This window comes from Phoca vitulina, unplaced genomic scaffold (assembly GCF_004348235.1).
Source record: "Phoca vitulina isolate PV1807 unplaced genomic scaffold, GSC_HSeal_1.0 scaffold6, whole genome shotgun sequence".
NCBI classification, from domain to species: Eukaryota; Metazoa; Chordata; class Mammalia; order Carnivora; family Phocidae; genus Phoca; species Phoca vitulina.
In genome coordinates this window covers 46,649,764-46,671,199 of record NW_022589709.1, presented here as the reverse complement: position 1 = coordinate 46,671,199, position 21,436 = coordinate 46,649,764, and the positions used below count along the sequence as shown (strand labels likewise).

The 21,436-nt window shown below is 37.2% G+C and overlaps 1 protein-coding gene and 1 pseudogene across 8 annotated transcripts in view; one reads left to right on the top strand and one right to left on the bottom strand.

Annotated features, from left to right (window-relative positions):
- The window catches only part of ATG10 (autophagy related 10), a 228,416-nt gene that overhangs the window by 18,542 nt on the left and 188,438 nt on the right, over positions 1 to 21,436 (top strand). The window contains exon 2 of one of the 8 annotated variants that reach the window (XM_032404068.1): positions 8,787 to 8,899. The exons of the other annotated variants lie outside the window; for them this stretch is intronic. Coding sequence (XP_032259959.1) covers positions 8,787 to 8,899 — 113 coding nt within the window. The remainder of the gene's footprint in view (positions 1 to 8,786; positions 8,900 to 21,436) is intronic. 8 annotated transcript variants of the gene reach the window in all.
- LOC116632273 lies at positions 5,902 to 8,066 on the bottom strand (annotated as a pseudogene).

The following is a 21,436-nucleotide window of genomic DNA, read 5'->3' as shown; positions in this document are numbered from 1 at the left end:
TTGAAAGGGCTTTTATTTCCTAATTTAGATAGAGTAAAATTTTACAATTTCATTTTATTCTTAGAAATTTAAGTTGATTTTTTAATTCTTTCCTTTCAGTAGTCTTTCTGGTTAAGTTCACATTGCTTTTCCTAAAAACCCTTTACCATTATTCTAATTACATCAACTTCATATTTTTAAAAATAGATTTTAAAATATTTCAATATTTTACTTTATTCCATCTTTTAACACTATCTTGGTAGAAAACGTACCTTGCCATTCCCATCAATACTTCTGCCCTCCTGAATTTCACACTTTGCTTACAGCTGTTTTTATTTTAAATGCCTTATAAAAAAATTTCAAATGTACAAAAGTAAAGAGAATAGTATAATGAATTCACATGTGCCTGTCATCTAACTCCCACAGTTATCAACTCACAGCCAGGTACATACTGTTTTAAAACATCTCTAGCATATATAAAGTGATATAACATATCTCAATATAATTAGCTTGGCTTTCTTTTTTCCCTGTCTTAAAATTATTGGTACTTCAAGTGCACTCTATTTCTCGTTATATATTAAAATTAATGAATGAACTCAGGAAAAGTCTCAAAGACATATTATTTCTATGATTTTTTTTAAATTTCTACAATTTTTAAATTTATTTTTAAAATTATGGCTGGGTGCCTGCATGGCTCAGTTGGTTAAGCGTCTTACTTTGGCTCAGGTCATGGTCTTGGGGGTCCTGGGATGGAGCCCTTCATGGGGCTCCCCGCTCAGCAGGGTGTGTGCTTCTTCTCCCTCTGCCCCTTCCCCCACTCGTGCACTCACTCTCTCTCTCTCAAATAAATAAGTAAATAAAATCTTTAAAACTGTGGTAAAATACACATAATATATAGTTTACCATCTTAACCATTTTTAAGTGTGCCGTTCAATAGACTTAAGTACATTCATATTGTTAATGCAACCAAGTTCCAGGACTCTTTTCATATTGCAAAATTGAAACTTTGTACCCATTAAATACTAATGGGTATTTCCATTGCCCCATCCTCTCAGCCTCTGGTAATCACCATTCTGCTTACTGTCTCTCTGAATTTGATTATTCTAGGTATCTCATATAAGTGGAATCATACAGCATTTATCTTTTAGTGACTGGCTTCTTTCACTTAACATAATGTCTTCCAAGTTTATCTATTATTTCTACAAATTTTGATTTGGGTTTTATGAAGTAGAGAGCTAAACAGAGAATTGGGATTGAATTTCTGTTAGATGATGACATCTTGAATTGCATAGCCTCATTCTGTTAAGAGATTTCACTTCTTTATTTCTATTATTAAAGAGGATTAAAAATGCTTTCCATATATATCTGAGAAGACTAGTTCTTCACCATGTCTCAAATTTGCTGATAATAAATAAACCCAACTAGATATTTCTTATCAGAAACATAATCAAATTAGAGAGTAAATAATGGAATTAGCATTTTAAATACAGTTACTTTGCTTATCCATTCACCTTTGTGATATTTATACATTGAATTGTTGGAATTAGTGATTTTTATTTCAAAAGTGAAATGTTAAGCACCCATTTTTTTGATCTCTGTGTATATAATATGCTTAGATAGATTCTTTGCTGAAGTTAAATGACAATTTTAAGGTTTACTAAAAGAAATAGACATTTTTCACAGGTTTCTTAGATACCATGTTTCTTTATGTGAGTAACAAATACATTTGTTGGTTTGAAATACTTAATTTTTGGTTAACTTTTCTTCTTTTTCCTCTAGCTTATTTAAAAAAATTATATGTCACTGTATTAATAATCATTTTTAGGGAAGTTGTGAGCATGTTACTTCTATTAATTTTGGTGTAATGCTGTATTTGTTTAAGCCATCCACTGTGAGTTAATGAAATATTATTTCTGGGCCCAAATGTCACTAGATAAAGATTAAATATATTGTATTAAATAGTATCTTGATTAGACTAAAGTAGGTTTTTTTTAGTTTATCTTTGCAGATTAGGAGAAAAATGCACTTGGAGCAGCTTGCTGTGTTTTTATAATAAACATTGAATCATAGTCAGTTACACTAGATTTTTCATTCATAATTTATTGTGTGTTATGATATGATTTGTCACTTAAGCATATACAAATCTTAAGCAGTCATTTCAAGAAGAACAAGTTCAAGTGTATCACTTGTGAATTAAATATTTTTGAACATCACTTTTAAAGATTATCAAGAGTATCAGAGAAAGAAAAGCTATAATACTTCACAAATTTATAAATAAAATTTAAATAGTGATAGTAATTTTGCATGCTTAACAATTAAAAGCACATTCTTGGCTAACAGTGATGTTTGAGTTTACTGGGCAGGGTGGCAGGCTGTTTTTCAAAAAGCCTTGTGGATTTCCCTCTGACTGTCCCCCTCTAGTGCTCTCTCTCTCATATGAATAAATAAAATCTTAAAAAAAAAAAAAAAAAGGGCGCCTGGGTGACTCAGTTGGTTAAGCAACTGCCTTTGGCTCAGGTCATGATCCTGGAGTCCCACTTTGGGCTTCCTGCTCAGCAGGGAGTCTGCTTCTCCCTCTCGTGCTCTCTCTCTCTCTCATTCTCTCTCAAATGAATAAATAAAACCTTTAAAAACAAACAAATAAACAAAAAGCCTTGTGGAGAGTTATCTTTACAGTGTTGAGTTTATGAAGCCCAACATTATCTTACCCTCAGGTTTTAAAGCTTATATATATATGGGGGGGGCAGAGAGGGAGACAGAGAGAGAGAGACAGAGAGTATATAGAGTCTAATTTATTAATTTATAATAAATAAAATTGTCAAGTGAACTAGAATGCTCCTGTCATGATGATTCATTTTTGCTTTGTAGATGGGCTATTCACAATTGTATGAGCACAGAATAAATACAAATTCTCATGTGTAGTTGTAAAACTGAGATATTTAATGGCATAATCTGAGAGTGGCATACATCTTGCTCTGCAATAGGGGTAGTCTTACCGTTGAGGAGAAGTTGCAATTTTAGGTTTGTAGGGTAAGAATCTCTCACTTGAACTGTGCAGTGGACATTGCCAATGTTTCCTTCACTGATCTCTCTCTCTCTCTTTCTTTTTTCTTTTTTTTAAGTTTTAATGACTGGCCAGTCTCTCTTTTGGTTGCTGTCAGATTACAGGCAAATCTTGCTGGCTGGGGAGCCATTCTCTCTCATTAAATAATTCACCTATGTGTTCTGACCTATTATGGGTTATTTTTAATTTGAAATTTGAGCTTGAAAAAATTTTATTTATTTATTTATTTATTTATTTATTTATTTATTTATTTATTTCTAAAGCCTTGGAAAAGGCCTTCAACTACAGACAATATTATTATCATGGATATTTGTAAAAATATAGGGGAAAAAAATAATAAAAAAATCACACTACCCTAGTACAGTTGTGGTTGTTTTGGTGAATTTCCTCATATGTCTATTTACCTATTGGGATTTTAATGATTATTCTTTTAAATTTATAAATTTGGAGTGAAATTACGTATCTATAACCTTGTCTTACTTTTTAGGAAAACAAGTTTTCACTTTATTTTTTTTAATTAAATTTTTTTTAAGAGAGGGAGAGAGGTGAGGTGGGATGGAGGGAGAGGAGGAGAGGGAGAGGGAGAGAGAGAATCTCAAGCAGGCTCCATGCCCAGCATGGAGCCTGAAGCAGGGCTCAATCTCATAACCCCGAGATCATGACTTGAGACGAAATCAGGAGTTGGTCACTTAACCGACTGAGCCAACTAGGCACCCCAATAAGTTTTCACTTTATTAGATTTTATTTATTTGTCAGAGAGAGAGAGAAAGAGAGCACAAGCAGGGGGAGTGGCAGGCAGAGGGAGAAGCAGACTCCCCCCTGAGCAGGGAGCCCCATGTGGGGCTTGATCCCAGGACCCTGGGATCTTGATCTGAGCCAAAGGCAGATGCTTAACTGACTGAGCCACCCAGGTGTCCCAAGTTTTCACTTTAAAGATTGATTTTGCTAGGTATCTTTTGGAACTGGTTACCTAAATGAACTATCTTCTACTTCTAGTACTTTTAAAAATAATTATTTGGTGCTTTCCATGTCATCTGACATAGTGAAAATATGGTTTCTTTCCCAATATTTATGGCTTCATTTTGGTCATATTATTAGTTACAATTTCCAGGATAAATTGTGTGCTATAGCAGCAATCAAATGTATTCTTATTTTACAGCATTCTTTTTATGTTCGTGACACTCCTGTAAGTATATAGGGCAGTATTATTTTCTTCATTTTGTATGAAGATAACTTGAATCAACGATGGACTTTGGCACCAAAATAACAACTGACCTGCCCAAGTTTGAGCTAGAACTGGAGTGAGAACTCGGGTTTTTGGACCACTACGGTCCCATATTTAATGATATTAGCAGTCTCACAGATTAGAGTTCTGTGAACCTTGAGCTCAATGTAATCAAACCCTGAGCTCATCATCTTTCAACTTCCTCATTTGAACTCTTTGTTTTAGTAGGTGGTTCCACCATCCTTCTGGCTCAGGCCATGAAGCTGAAGGCTTTCACATTCCTCCATCTCAATACCTAAACCTAATGGATCATTCCATCAGTTTATTCCCCCTTTAAACATCTTTCATACTGACTCACCTCTGCATCCTCTGCTTTCCTTTACATTGCCACAGTCTTGGTTCAGGTTGTTATTTTTGCTCTCTGTGTCTTATCTTGCCCTCTGCCATCCTGCCTTCTATCCTATCAAAGTGATCTTATAAAATGCAATTCCAGTCCATTACTCCCTGGTTAAATCCTTCATTGATTCTTCATTACTTCAGGATATAGTTCCAGCTCCTCGGCGAAGCATACACAGCTCATGCCTAAAAAAGATGTACTCTTTTGAGTCTTGCTTCTTTCTCTCAACATTACATTTATGTATAGCTTCATGGGCTATGACTGGTCAGTTATGCTCCAACACCCAGAGCATGAAGGGTGGACTAAGATTTCCACCGCCTGAATGATCTGTATGTGGGCTGGGGAGCACATTCAGAGTTCAGGCAGGCTTCTAGTCTGCCCTGGCTTCTAGTTTCTTCCGTGTCCTCTGTGCATGTGTGCACCCCCACCGTCAGCACAGGACATGAAGATAGCCTGGTTTCCTTAAGACATGCAGGTGGAAGGCAGCCAGGGTCTCTCATTACTAGAATCTTCCTGTTACCTTTCTGCTTATGTTGCTGGTTGGTTGTGTGTCCTAACTGTGATGGCTACCTCAGACTTGCTAGTGAGATTGCTACTTTTACTGGAGACATTGCTGAATGGCGTATTTTCTTTCATCTTCAGCTCCGGATCACTTGAGCCTCTTTGGCCTTAAAGCTGTCCTAGCTGTGGTCCAGGGAGAACACTCACCCAAACCACTAGGAAGGAGGGCAGTCACCGCAAGCAGGAGTGCCACAGATTCCTACTGTTTACGTGCGAATCTCAACAGTGTTTCATGAATAAGTGCTTCTTAATCTTTTATTTGACTTCGGTTGTTTGCCAGATTCCTGAAATGATTGTTTTTTTTTTTAGCAATTTTGAATAGTTTCAAAGTTGTTTTTTTGAAGAAGAAGATTTGAAGTCCTGCCTTCTGAGGCCACATGGTGGCTTTTTTTTTTTTTTAAAGATTTTATTTATTTATTTGAGAGAGAGAGAATGAGAGACAGAGAGCATGAGAGGGGGGAGGGTCAGAGGGAGAAGCAGACTCCCCGCCGAGCAGGGAGCCCGATGCGGGACTCGATCCAGGGACTCCAGGATCATGACCTGAGCTGAAGGCAGTCGCTCAACCAACTGAGCCACCCAGGCGCCCCACATGGTGGCTTTAATTTGCATTTTCCTAAAAATTAGTTCATTTGAATGTATTTTCATATGCTTATTAGTTATTTGGTACCTTTTTTGTGACTTGTATGGTTCAGTCCTTTGCACATAGTCACTGCATATTTTTTCAAGATTAAATTTAAACATCACCTCCTGTAGGTAGGCAACCCTGACCCCCATGTTTAGCTTAGATGCCCCCTTCTTTCTGTTTCCATATAATTGATGCACAATTCTACATGGTGATTATCTGTATACTTGCCTGATTCCCCATAGTAGTCTGAAAGCTTGACTGCCAGGATTTTGTTTCTGTATCCTCACTTCTATATCCTTGGTGCTTAGCATGATAAGCACTCTATATGCACTTGTTTAATTGAGTTAAAATCATATAAGTTGCAAGGAGTTCTGCCAGGTTTGTTATTTGTATAAATACATGTCATTGTATTTCATTTCATTGTATAATGTATTGTTTGAAATAAGTGGGTCATTGAGCAGTGTTTAAAAACCTATTTGTTTTAGAAGAATTTTTATTAAATAGCAAAATTCCTTTTTAGTGGAATGAGCCATTGGATACAATATTATGTAGTGTCATCAGTGAACTCTAATAAGTTCATTACTGCTAAGCTCATTAGTAAATTATTTGATCTTTTAATAGTTTTTGGCAGGATTTATCATTCTGTTCTTGTTATACTTTCTTCATTTGGTGTTTTCACTCTCTTGGTTTACCTCCTATATTACTCTTCACTCCTTTCAGTCTCCTTTGTTGTTGTTTTTCCTTTCTCTACAACCTCATAATATTAGTGACCATGCTGTCTATGTCTTATTCTCTTCTTCTTTTTTCACTTTATTAAAATACTGAGTTTATTTCACATGTATATTTTTGTCTCGTCACCATTCCATTTGACCACCACAACTACTATGTCTTATTATAACATTCCATACATACTTAAAACCAAGCAAAGGGTGGAGTTCCATCTTTAAAAACTAGACAGGTATTTTAGACAACACATTCTTGGCAATGAAACCTGGACATTTATCAGACACAGTAGAGGAAGTTCTCACTCTGCATTATAAAAGGGACAGCCAGATATCAACTGTTACAGAAATGAAATAAGATGGAAAATTTTAACAAACTGTTTCCTTGAAGAGCCTTCCTCCTCTGCCAGAGATCTTCAGTAGCCTCTTGGTCAGTCATCCAGAAGCAATTCTTCATGTAATTGATGAACTTGGCTTCCACTTTGGGAAGAGAACCACCTTTTTCTATACTTGCTTGCATGTTTGCTTTAATGTCTTCTACAGAACTAGGTCCTTTGGTGTTTTGGGAGTCTTTTCTTATTTTTTGAAAGATTCTTTGATCTTGATGTTGATGGTTTTGACTTTTTTCCATTCTGGTTTGATTTTTGTACATTTTTGGCTGGAGTATCTCGTATAGATTTCTTTACTGGAACCTTTTCTTCAGCTTCCTCATCATCAAAATCATCATCATTATCATCATCTTCATCGGCAGCAAGTTTTACTTTTTTCTGTGGAACCTTGCTACCCCTTCCAGGGGCAGAATGCTTTGCAGATATACTAAGGAGTTTCTTCCTCTTCCTCTTCTGACTCTGCATCTTCCTCCACAGCTTCTAAGTGCTGTCCACTAATATGCACAGGCCCTGAACCACATTTCAACTGTAAGACCATAGGTGGTGTTATTGCAAAGCCCCCAAGGGAAACCGTTGGCTGTACAGACATTTTCAAAGTTGCCAGTGTGACTTTAATTAGACTGCTTTCATAATTCATTGTGTCTGCTTCAACAGTGTGCAATTCATCCTTTGCACCAGCCCCTACATTGACCCTTCTTAAAGATAACTGGTGCTCATTTTCATCATTATCCACCTTAAAGTGATAATCTTTGTCAGCCTTTAGTTCGCAACTGAAAAGATAGTTCTGGGGCTTCAGGGGGCTCATGTCCACATCCATCAAATCTTCCATGGCATGGTGGCATGCACTTAGGTGGGAGAGAAGGCAGACGGAATTCAATGACTACTGTTCCATAGAACAGCCATGCAGGAGGAAATCACACCAGGGACTGTCTTATTCTCTTAGCTATTCTCATGAACCTGGAGGTCATCATTAAATTGCATCAAATGCTAATTACTCCCACATGTATATTCCATGTCCAGACTTCTGTCTTGAATTCTAGATTCATCAGTCCAACTTCTTACTTCACATTTCTATTTTAATGTCTCCTCTTAGATCCTGAATTCAACATGTCCAAAATTAAACTCTGAATCTTCCCCCTCCCAAACTTACTCACCCACTACTACCCAAACTAATCTTCTCTCAATTGATAACTACTCCATCCTTCCAATTATTCAACCTACTGGAGTTATCCTTACCTTCTCTATTCCTCTCAGACCCGCTTTCAGTGCATTAGGTTGTCCTGTTGCCTCCACCTTTATAATATCTAGGATTAGACCATTTCTCATCATCTCCTCTTGCTCCCACCCTGGTGTAAACAACCATCAACTTTCACTAGGGTTACCTTCCTATCTGCCTGCTTCCACCCTTGCCTTCCGATGTTATAACCCTTTTAAAATGTGAGTCATAGCACATCACTTCTCAACTCTACGTAAAAGCCAGAACATTTATTTATTATTTTTTTAAAGATTTATTTATTTTAGAGAGAGAGAGAGTGCATGCAAGCATGAGCAGGGGGAAGGGCAGTGGGAGAGGGAGAGAGAGAATCCTCTAGCAGACTCCCCGCTAAGTGCAGAGCCCCAAAGCGGGGTTTGATCCCAGGACCCTGAGATCATGACCTGAGTGGAAATCACGAGTCAAACGTTCAGCTGACTGAGCCACCCAGGCGCCCTAAGCCAAAACATTTATAATAGACTATAGACTACGTGACCTGCTCCTTCCTCACCCTTCTTATTACTCTTCTGACTTCACTTCCTATTCCCTTCTTTTCATTCGCAACCATCTAGGCACACTGACTTCCTTGCTGTTCCTCAAACACACCGGAGAAACACTAGACAAACATTCCTGCCTGGAGCCTCTAAATGGGCTGGCCCCTCGGTATACACCATCCCTCTTCCAGGTATGGCTGACTGGCCTCCTCTCATCATCCCCCCCATTGTTCATGTGTGAGCTCACACATCACCTTCTTACTGCAGCCTTCCTATCACCCTTTTCAACATGTCGAACCACTTGATCTCCCTACCTGCCATCCTCACTCCTGACTTTGCTTATCCTACTCCATGTTTTCTTTTTCTCGTACAACTCTTCATCTTCCAACGTGCTCTGTAATTTACTTTTTTATTATGTTTACTGTTTAATGTCTCTTTCCCAGCTTAGTCTGTGAGGCCAGAGATCTTTGTTTTGTTTGCTGATATGCCCAGTGCACCTAGAATATCACCAAGTATGAAAGTATGTACACACACAAATAGTGGTTAAATGAATGATTTTCTGATTTTCTGTAAGAAATAAAAATTCACAATTTGTCCAAAGAACTTTATTAGGTGAAAAGTTTTATTTGAAAAATTATGAGAAATTTTTAAAAATGCCGATGTTCCTTTATCCCTTAATTGGTGAATTAGGATCCATGAAAACACCATAAAATTTACATAAAAAGTTAATAAGTATCATTCAAATAACCTCTTCAGGGCAGTCTTTTTAATAAAACTGGCATTTCTGTAAAAATGGAATTTTTCTATAATGATATGCAGTATAGTAGAATTTAATGCATACTTTAGATTTAAAAATAACCATGTAACAGTGTGTTGAGTGGGACCTTTTTATCTTGTGCCAGAATTGCAGCTAAGGCCTTAAGCTGAAGACAAAATACCCTGAGTAACTAATTTTCTATATTTGGATTGCTATGAATAATCTACTAGCCACTGGGACCAGAAACCTGCCTATAGAGATTGCTCTGAGGAACCATTCCTGAAGAACTGGGATCCCCAACCCCATCCCAATATGAGAATAGGATTCAGCAGAGGAGAAGTGTAAGAGTCTGTGATGAGGAATGATTCCTTCCTTCCTTCCGCTCCCAAAGCCTTCCTTCCTTGTCCAAGGAACCATTTATAAAGAGTATGGGATGCCCTCAAGTCAGAAGGAGGGTCCTTTCATTGCCTAGTTGAACATTTGCTTAGCATTAGACTGGCTGGTCTGCCCTTTTCTGCTAAAACAGGGGCAAATGGAATTGAGAGTGATAGTACGGGGAGAGAGGGCACTGTTTAATCTGTTAATGTATGCACTCCAGAGAGTAGCTAGGCTTGGCCTATTTTTCTGTCATCCTGCTTAAGCCAGGAGGTAAAGGGACCTCTGCAGAGGTAGAGGGTACATGGTCACTCTATCATATTGGGATGGGGTTGGGGATCCCAATTCTTCAGGAATGGTTCCTCAGAGCAATCTTTATAGGCAGGTTTCTGGTCCCAGTGGCTAGTAGATTATTCATAGCAATCCAAATATAGAAAATTAGTTACTCAGGGTATTTTGTCTTCAGCTTAAGGCCTTAGTTGCAATTCTGGAACAATGTCCAGAGAGCGGTTTCCCTGCACGATCTTCTGAAGAGCCCATACAGTCACCCCATGAGGGAGCTGGCAGCTGTGTGCTTGCCACATGCAGGGACACTGACAGCCAGTCAGTATCAGCCAGAGAAGGAACAGCAAAATGGCAGAGAGGGTACTGTGACTCTACCCAGTTAAGCAAGGGGATAACTGTCCTTCCTGCTTCCAATTCTCAAGCCATGGGCTCCTGGAAGAAGTATTGAGGGACAGCAGGTTCCTCTGAGCAAGACCATGCTTCATTTCTCCATTCCAAGCTGCAGAGAGTATGGGTTGAACCACAGGGAGAAAAGAGCTTCAAATTGATTTTGAGTCTGAAGGCTTCAAAATAACAGTAATAATGATAAGATTGAGTTCTAATTGTCTGAAGGATAGAATTCTAATAACTGAAAGTGCCTAAAAAGTTATAGTGTGGTACTGAGTTGTTGTTTAAGGATCCTTAATATATTAGTTAGGTATTGCTGCATAATAAACCATTATAAAACTTAGTGGGTTTTTTTTTTTTAAGATTTTATTTATTTATTTGACAGAGAGAGACACAGCGAGAGAGGGAACACAAGCAGTGGGGAGTGGGAGAGGGAGAAGCAGGGAGCCCGATGTGGGACTCGATCCTAGGACCCTGGGACCATGGCCTAAGCCGAAGGCAGATGCTTAACGACTGAGCCACCCAGGCGCCCAAAAACTTAGTGGTTTAAAACAACCATTTGTTATTTCTGAGAAGCTTATAAATTAGCTAGACCATTCTTCTGATCTGTGACAGGCTTAGCTGGTATCTGCAGGGCTTGTGTATGTGTCTACAGTCAGCTCAGGGTTAGCTGGGAGCTGGCTTGTCTAAGACGGCCACATTTGGGATGATTTGACTTGGTTCTATGTTCCAGGAGGCTAGCCTGAGCTTGTTCTTATGGTGGTGGTTGGGGTCCAAAAACAGAAAGTAGAAACACTCAAGCACTCTTTAAAACTTCTATTTAAACTTTTCTTGGAGGCCAAACTCAGAGTCATTGTGGGAAGGCAGTGCCAAAGGGCAAGGATATAGTGAGGCGTGAAAAACTGGGGTCATTAATGCAGTCAATCTGCCACACTTAACAAGTGGGAAAGGAGATTCCACACAAGAGAGTTAAGAGCAGCTATTGGGGGAAAAATTTCGTATTTGTACTCTGAGGAGTAGAGACCCTTTAATCACAGGTTACAATTGATTTGGACTACTCTCCTAAGATAAAGTCTGTTTCTTCTCTATGTTCTTTCTGATGTATAAGTTTAACAGAAATCATTTTTTTAATGATTGTGGTTTTTTAGTTTGAGGGTCACCCTGAATTTCATCTATCAGGAGAAAGCTATATACATAAAATAGATGGAATTTGGAGATGAATGCCAGAAGATATAGCAAGGAAAGTTGCAAATGGTTGCCTCTAGGTAGACTGACCAGAATGTGGGGAAGGGTAAGAAAGGGCTGCTGATTTTTGTTATATATATATATGCATTTTAGTGCCATTTGACTTTTAAAACTATGTGTTATATTATTTTGATTAAAATGAGTCATAATTTTTTTTAAAAAGGAAAGTCCATTTTCAAAGCATCATCACTGTGCTATTACTTACATATGCCTAATTTCATTTAATCCCCACAATATCCCTATGAATTAGCTATTATTCTTTCAACTTCAGATGAGATGTGTAGGCTTAGAGAAGTTAAGAGACTTGTCCAGCCAGTGTTACATAGTCTTTATGTAAGAGGCAGGGTCAGGATTGGAACCAAGGTGCGTCTGCTTCCAAAGACTACCATCCTAACCCCTAACCTGTAGTTTAATATGTAATTTACTCACTTAGTTTGAAGCTGAAGTTTATTCTCCTCCATACCAGAGATTCACACTATTATGTAAACCCCCACAGTGGAACTAGGATATATGTATTTTTTTTTCTACTAACAAACTTTAGTTGCTTCTTACCAACATTTAGGCTTGAAATGGAAAAATAGTGATTGAATAAATTATTCCAGGGGAATATGATGAATATCCAGCATGTTTCAATTTGCTCTGAGGAAAAAAGTATTTACTTTTACTTAACACTTTGATACATTAGATGCTTAGATTCCAGATATTAGATTATAATAGCACATAAATTTAAATGTTTCTTAAAAAGTATGCTTTGTAGCATCTTGTCGTATAAGTCAAGTATTTATAATTAGGAGTTTGATTAAGAAGAACCGATCTGCTTTCATGATTTCCAAGTTATCAATATCCAGCTGTATTATCTTACTTTAGGTGTTAAATGGGATACAAACTTCATATACTAATTGCTTTTAACAGCTGCTGTAGATATTTATTGCAAAATGTCATTGAAAAGACAGATTTAATCTATTAGTTTAGTACACATGGTGATTTAAAGATTAGAGTATGTTAAATAAACTGTGTCAGAAATTATAAATAAACTAAAATGAGTAAAATTATCCTAAAATTGCTAGACAAGTCTTCACATTTAATGTTACATTAATGAGTTTTGTACAGAGACTGTTTAGAATAAAATCCTTTTTCATCAGATGTTGCACATATGCCTTCACTGTTTGTTTTTCTTCAAAGTAAAACTTAATGAAACAGCTAATAAAACCCAATTTTACTCCTGATCCTTGAAAGAAACAAGCTCTTGAAGTGCACCCACTGTTTGTTCTTTTGTACTGGTTTTTGCTACTTTTCAGCATGTAAATTTTCCAGTAATGGAAAACAGTCAAAGCCATAAACCTTTTCTTCCAAGTCTTATAAACCCAGTATTTATTTCTTATTTGTAAAGTGATTGCACAATGGAAACACGCTTTGCACACATACGGAGAAGTTTGGTCTCAGATCTTCATGTTCACCTCCTGCTGGCTTCAGGAGGGCGTAGTGCGTGTGCATTTAAATGGATCTTTATTATGTAAATAATGAAGAACCAGAATAGGGGATTTAACTACCCCCCCCCCCAAAATGAGAGGTTTCAGAGTGAAAGGCATATATGAGACTCCTATACCCTGTTACTCTCATAAATGTATTAGATTGGTGAATAGCTTATGAAAAAGGATCGGCTTCCATGAATTAGAAATATATAGATGGCAGATGTGTATGTACCCCAAGTGGTTTTTCACTAACCATAGCATATGCCATTTGTGTCTTCCTGGTTCTTTTATGGAGAAGATTGTTTTTGACTCTGGTGACAGGGTAGAGGTGGATATTTGGGTTGAGATGAAAGGCAGTGTTACTCAGAAATGTGGTCCTGGATTGGTACCAGTGCAAGGAGATAAATGCAGAAATTGAAATGAGTGCTTAGAAACTTGTAAATAATTTGACAGTAATATTATGTCTGTCAAATATAATTTGAAAATCGATACTGATAATGGGGGAGGCCATGCGTATGGGGGAGGCCATTGCCTATGTGGGAGCAGAGATATATGGGAGGAACTCTGTACCTGTGAACTTAAAACTGCTCTATTCTAAAGAAGAATAACATTCTTCTTCTTTTTCTTCTTCTTCTTCCTTTTTTTTTTCTTAAATTGAGACTTATATTTTGTATGTTTTGAATTTTTTAATTTCATTTTTTTTTTCTAGTAATTCATTTTAGTGTTTTTCACAAAAGCATGTCTATGACAGATTGGAAATAAAATTCCTGATCTTTTACCACAGATGGTTTGAAAAGCATTTGGTCTAGGATGAGATTTTCAAATGTTGATTTATGTTCCTTTGCCCCATTACATAACTTTGATATTCAAATTTGAGTAAAAAGAAAAGGCTATCATTTATAATTTCAGGACCCTAACAAAACCACTTGATGACATTGAGTGGTTAATGAGCTAAGGGTTGGATAGTAGAACCTGAAGTGGAGATAGTCTGTGTTTCCCCATTAAGGGCAGGTTCATATGCTCCAGTGACCCTTGGGTGGGAATTGGTGTTGACATTCTTGAAAGAAAATCAGAAAGCCTGACCAGGATTTGTGTCCAAATGGAGGTGGACTATTGCCAAATTGAAATTTTTAAAAATTAGGGCAGGGTTTTAGGTGGAGGAAAGTGAACAACAGAGAAAGCTGAGCTATGTGCTTTGTAGCACTTTTGAAGGGTTAGGAACTTTGATAATCTGTGGCCTTGACAACAGAGTGGTGGTAGAAATGGGAGTGCATCAGTGGCAAACTTCGTTTACTTTTCAGTTTTACCCAGCATATTTTAATGCTACTGAAAATCATGGTAAGGGATGCTTCTTTGATACGTATGTTATTCATTGCTGATACCTGGACAAACAATCAGAATATAAAGCTGAAATTTATGTGTTATATAACCTTGAGTCATAAGAATGTTCATAAGTCATAGAAATAGAAGTTTAGCTTTAGAAGGTCACATAATTCACCTTGTTCCAGATACTGCTTCTAGTAAGGCAGCTTATGATGAATTAGCTTTTTTTTGTAGCCAATCTAGGTATGAGTTCATGCCAATGGTGCTGGAGGGAAGGTAACCTGGGATAGCATTCAGGAAGTAGGGATCCGAAGCCTTGGTTGATCTAAGGATGAGATTTACCCAGAGGATTGTCCAGGAATAAATATGCCGACCTTGGGAGAGAGACAAGAGGCTAATCAGGGAGAAAGTTGGAAGTTGAATACTTGAATAGGCTATAAGTGGGCTCAAGATACTAATGGTCATAATTCATTAACAATGTCTTGTATAACCATTCAGAAATTTATAGTAGTTGAAATGATATTTGAGCACTATTTAAATGACTCTATATGTAAACTCCCTAAATTCAGCAGTTATTTTGGTGTGGCACCTGTGGCCAGAAAGTTCTCTGTAGTAGCCATATCATATAGCACCTATGCTTGACGCTGGACCTTGAATCATCCCAGTGTGTCTGATTACGTACTTATGATATACTTCGCATCAGTAATATTTTTTTTAATTTGTATATTTGTGGTAAAAAATATAAATATAACCACTTAAATTAATTTAAAAAATTATGGTAGAAAATGCATGACATAAAATTTACCATCTTAACTCCTTTTTAAGTGGTTCATTTCAGTAAAAGTTTTAGTCGTAAGTACATTTACATTGTTATATAGCCATCACCACCATCCTTCTCCAGAACTTTTTCATCTTAGTAAGCTGAAACTCTGTATTCATGAAACAACTCCCCATCCCCCCTTCCTCCCAGCTGCAGGCAACCACCATTTTTCTTTGTGTTTCTATGATTTTGACTTCTCTAGGTACCTTATTTAAGTGGAATCATTTAGTATTTGTCTTCTTATAACTGGTTTATTTCACTTAGCATAATGTCTTCAAGATTCATCCACATTTCAGACTTTTTTCCTTTTTAAGGCTGAATAATATTCCTGTGTGTGTGTGTGTGTGTGTGTGTGTATGGCGTTTTATTTATCCATTCTTCTGTTGATGGATATTTGGATTGCTTTCATCTTTTAAAATTTTGTCTTTTAATACATGTAGAGTATTTGTATTTTAATTTCAGCTTAGTTTATCATTATCACCATCATCATTTTATAATTTTGTTGACTTAGAATTCATATATGATTATTTTTATTACTTTTATTGCCATTTTCTGCTACTGAGTATTGCTAAATAAAACATTGATTTTGTTATTCTTGATTTATTACTTACTTAGTTTTTGCTTTTGGTGGTAACACTTAGCCAAAGTTGCATTCTTGAAAGACTTTTGTAACTACTGTTTGTTTTTGGAAATTAAAAAATATTTATTTTTAAAAATCAAGTAATGATTGAATGTAATTTAATTAGGTTTATTCATTAAAAGGCTTTCTAGCCTTAGAAAATACATTTGTGAAAATATTTTTAATCACACATCAGTTGATATGTTATATATTTTGTGACTATGTCAAAGTTTTAGTTTTTGGAATAAACAAAAATCAATGATGAATTATTTGAACTTTTATGAAATTTGTTTTAAAAACATTTTATTTTTTTAAAGATTTTATTTATTTGACACAGAGAGAGAGAGAGAGCAAGAAGGCAGAGCGGCAGGCAGAGGGAGAGGGAGAAGCAGGCTCCCTGCTGAGCAGGGATCCCGATGTGGGGCTCGATCCCAGGACCCTGGGATCATGACCTGAGCCAAAGGCAGATGCTTAACTGACTGAGCCACCCAGATGCCCCTGGTTTAAAAACATTTTAATGAACACAGAAGATTCCCTATTTCCCTATTCCTGTAAATAGATTTTATGTAGTTGTAAAAGTCTATAAGCCCCATTAGGTCTTTATATTTGAAAAAGATTTAAATTTTACAGGTACTGTACTTCTCAATCTTAATGGATAACTCTTCATTAAAGCTGGAAAGCCATCAAGTCACTAGTTAGGTAATGAAATGAGAATCATCCCAAACTTGAAGTTGTGTGCTCAGTAACTTTTTCCCCCTCAGCCTAAATGTGTTACTGGCAGGAAAAATTATTGTGAAGACAAGGTACAAAGCAAACGGTGCTGGCACCTCACCACAAAAACTCATCCTGTGCGGGAAAAGACTGGAACATTCTTAAGTTTTGTAAAATCAATACAAAAAACCAAAACTCTTTTTGAGATTGGTTCCAACAATGAGCTTTTTCTTTTCTTTTTTTTTTTAATTTTATTTTATTATGTTATGTTAGTCACCATACAGTACATCATTAGTTTTTGATGTAGTGATCCACGATTCATTGTTTTCGTATAACACCCAGTGCTCCATGCAGTAAGTGTCCTCTTTAATACCCATCACCGGGCTATCCCATCCCCTCACCCCCCTGCCCTCTAAAGCCCTCAGTTTGTTTCTCAGAGTCCATAGTCTCTCATGGTTCACCTCTCACTCCGATTTCCCCCCCTTTGTTTCTCCCTTCCTTCTCCTAATGTCCTCCATGCTATTCCTTATGTTCCACAAATAAGTGAAACCATATGATCATTGACTTTGTCTGCTTGACTTATTTCACTTAGCATAATCTCCTCCAGTCCCATCCATGTTGATGTAAAAGTTGGGTATTCATCCTTTCTGATGGCTGAGTGATATTCCATTGTATCTATGAACCACATCTTCTTTATCCATTCATCTGTTGAAGGGCATCTCGGCTCTTTCCACAGTTTGGCTATTGAGGACATTGCTGCTATGAACATTGGGGTGCATATGGCCCTTCTTTTCACTACATCTGTGTCTTTGGGGTAAATACCCAGGAGTGCAATTGCTGGGTCATAGGGTAGCTCTATTTTTTATTTTCTGAGGCATCTCCACACTGTTTTCCAAAGTGGCTGTACCAACTTGCATTCCCACCAACAGTGTAAGAGGGTTCCTCTTTCTCCACAACCTCTCCAACATTTGTTCTTTCTTGCTTTGTCAATTTTTGCCATTCTAACTGGTATAAGGTGGTATCTCAGTGTGGTTTTGATTTGAATTTCCCTGATGGCTAACGATGATGAACATTTTTTCATGTGTCTGTTAGCCATTTGTATGTCTTCTTCGGAGAAGTGTCTGTTCATGTCTTCTGCCCATTTTTTGACTTGATTATTTGTTTTTTGGGTGTTGAGTTTGAGAAGTTCTTTATAGATCTTGGATACCAGCCCTTTATCTGTAGTGTCATTTGCAAATATCTTCTCCCATTCTGTGGGTTGCCTCTTTGTTTTGTTGACGGTTTCCTTTGCTGTGCTTACCAACAATGAACTTTTTCAGTTTATTTAGATTAAGCTAAATAAACCAGTTACAAGGTCACACCATTAAAAGCTAAAGCTGAGCTGCGTCACACAAGGATAGAAGCCCTCATTTTACCAGCCAGTCTAGACATTGAGGCCAATAAAGCAAAAGAGATGGGAAAGTGGTACTCTCAAATAATACTTATAAATACATTGATGATATGTCAGATAACATAAAGAAAACATTAATCCAGATTATTATTAAATCAGACACATGTTAGAAACTGCCAAATTCCAGCACAGTTAGAATTCCTAAAGAGAAATGCTGGGAAGAATATCAGTTCTTTGTAAAGCAATACCAAAAGAAATTACTGGGGATGAAATATTGAAGGTGGTGAATTCATACTTTGAAACAAATAAGGTATTATGGAAACATGCTTGGGTTTGTATACTGCTGGAGTGAGTGCAGAGACAGGAGGATGGAGTCGTGAAAACACAGAGATTCAAATAATATGGTATTTGATTCTCAGAGAAACTCTCTTGTGTAAAAGTTTGCCTGTACATGAATTTCACATATTCTGATGTATCTAAATGGAGAATATGTATAGCTAAAGCTGCTTTATTCACATTTGTTATTAGCTTCATGTGAAGAAATGGGATTGGAATATAGCTTTCCACTGTTTCATACTGAGGGGCGGTCTGTGTCCAAAGAGGAGTTCTGTTAAAGTTGATGAACTAGAAGGAGAATTCAGACTTTTTCTGTAAACAGTTCTTGCTTTGAAGATTTGTTAAAAGGTAGTTACTGCCTTGAAAAAAATACATTTGTTAGGTGAGTGAATAAACCTAATAGAAAATTGCCAGGATCTCATGACAATGTATTTGCGTGTACTGATAACATTTATGGATTCAGTGCAAAAATTTAGCCTTGGAAATGTATGCTTAAAGAAGATTGATTTGTGGCATTTAGTTTGTTGCATGGTTTGAAAAGTAAAGACTGATCATTAGGACAAGTAGAGCAACATCTTGTATGCTTAAGGAAGAACTGCATCATAGATTTAGGTGTATGATTTCAGTTGTATTCACTATTTATACTATTGTAAGAAATTTTCACATTACATTTGTTGATGAAAGTAAAGGAAGATCTGTTTGATTTGCTAAGTGATGGCAGTTTTGAGTACAATTTAGATTTGAATTATCCAAATTCTGGTTAGTAATGAGAAATAAGTTTCTATCACTTGTCTCTGTAGAGAGAGAAAGTAGAGTAGCTTGGGGTTGGGGGTAGGAATGGGGATCGACTAATAATTTTATAATATAAAGAAAATGTATTTAAGATTTTTTTTCACTGAGTTTCATATAGACACCACCAAATTCCCTCAAGTTTACTCCATTATACTGTTTAAATATGAATTTTCATGTGTGTCATGATGTGAAAAGGTTAGGAAGCACTGGAGTGAATCCTATGACAGTCTGGAAATCCAAGGCAAGAATGTTAACTGTGACAGGTCTCAAATTCAATAAGAGATTTCAGAGAATGGAGTAAAAAGCAAGGACTGGGAGAGGGTAAAATTTCAGGAAATATATTTACCAACTGGGCATGTGTGATGGAGCAGAGCCTGCAGTATCTTATGTCTTACTGAGGTGGCGGATATGGGCCAGCAGTAGTGGGATGGGTAGGTGGCAAGATGATGATGAACCAGACTCAGCTGGACTAAGCCAAAAAGCTGTTCAGATGGCCTCTTAATCATGTAGAAGAATAAAGGCCTGGGAAGAGAAATAGGTTATCCTAGCCTTCTATAACTCACTCATGGGGATTGATCAAAATAAATTAACTTTTGAAGGAGAAACCTACTTTTTGGAAAAAAAATACTCACTAGTAATTACTTTGTGTCAGGCTCTATTTTTAGTGTTTTGTATGTATTAGTTCAGTTTAATTTTACACTGGTTGGTAATAGTACTCATTATTATTCCCATTTTATAAGTGAGGAAACTGAGGTCACTCTTATTCATGGTAGAGCTGGTATATGAATTCAGGCAGTCTGGCTGTTGAGTCTATGTACTTGACTCTATGCTCTAAAGGTTCTCAGATCTGTAGTAATCCTAACTACTCATTTCCTTCTAAACTCCCACCCCTGATCTCAGTGCAGACTGTTTTCACAGCCTGGACCTTCTCCTGTGAAGGATGTGGTCTGCAGTGGGTGCTGTACTAGGGCCTCCTCCTAGGTTATGACTCAGATTGTTTTTTTAAAGATTTTATTTATTTGACAGAGACAGAGACAGTGAGAGAGGGAACACAAGCAGCGGGAGTGGGAGAGGGAGAAGCAGGCTTCCCCCCGAGCAGGGAGCCCGATGTGGGACTCGATCCCAGGACCCTGGGATCATGACCTGAGCTGAAGGCAGATGTTTAACAACTGAGCCACCCAGGCACCCTAGGACTCAGATTTGATAGGCCCCACTTCAGTTCCTTATTTGGGGGAAAGTTGATGAATATAGCTGATCTTAAGATGTCATCAGAACGTTTACTTTGCAGCACCTCATCATTTATGTAGCTGTGCTTTAGCATATGGTGGCCACTAGCTACATGTGGCAATTCGAATTGAAATTTAAATTAAGTAGAATCAAATTTGATAAAAAAACTTGGTTCTCTGATTACAGTAGCCACACTTCAAGTGGCTACTGGCTACCATTTTGGACAGCACAAGAAAGTTTTCTGTCATCACAGCTGGTTTTATTGGACAGTAGCTTTGTTGCTGGTTCTCTTTAGGTCTGCTTCATCAGAAGTGAGACCTTGTTTCCTATTGGCTCCTAACTCCTCAGGTTGCCTTACTTCAGTGGTTGGCTCTACTGATTCTGTCTTTCCTCATATTGTAAAAGACAGCAATACCAGAAAATAATAGATGTTTGTGGCCATTAGCTGCTGGTTCATACAAGATTTGCTTTCTTAAAACAGTTCTACAGTACTGTTGACCTTGCTCTCCTTACCTTATTCTCCCAAGTATTACAATTACAAACTGAGTTCTAAGAAATCCGCATATGACAGCCTGTCACGCTTTGGCTCCTATTGAACTTGAAGGCATCTGTAGCTCTTGTGGCTTAAAAGTGGGCATTTCTGTTCAGCAAGAGCTCCTATGGGTGTGTAGTTGGATTTTTGCACCTACTTTTAGGATATTTTTATTCATCCTGAGTGTCATCTCATTTTTCCCTGTTGTGACTGAGGTTTTGGTTTGTTTGTTTGTTTTTAAATTAAATGTTGATTTGATCACCTGACAAACCATTATTCTTATTATTATACCCAGCTTTGATAAGCATACTTTTGTAGGTTGGCTAAAAAAAAATTGTGTCAAATTAATCTTTTATTTTCTTTTGAGAAGGTTACTAGATGGGCAGGATGCTATAGAAGTAGTGTTTGATCTCAACCAAATCATTTAGAATGTTTTCAGGGGCTGCCAGTTAGGTGA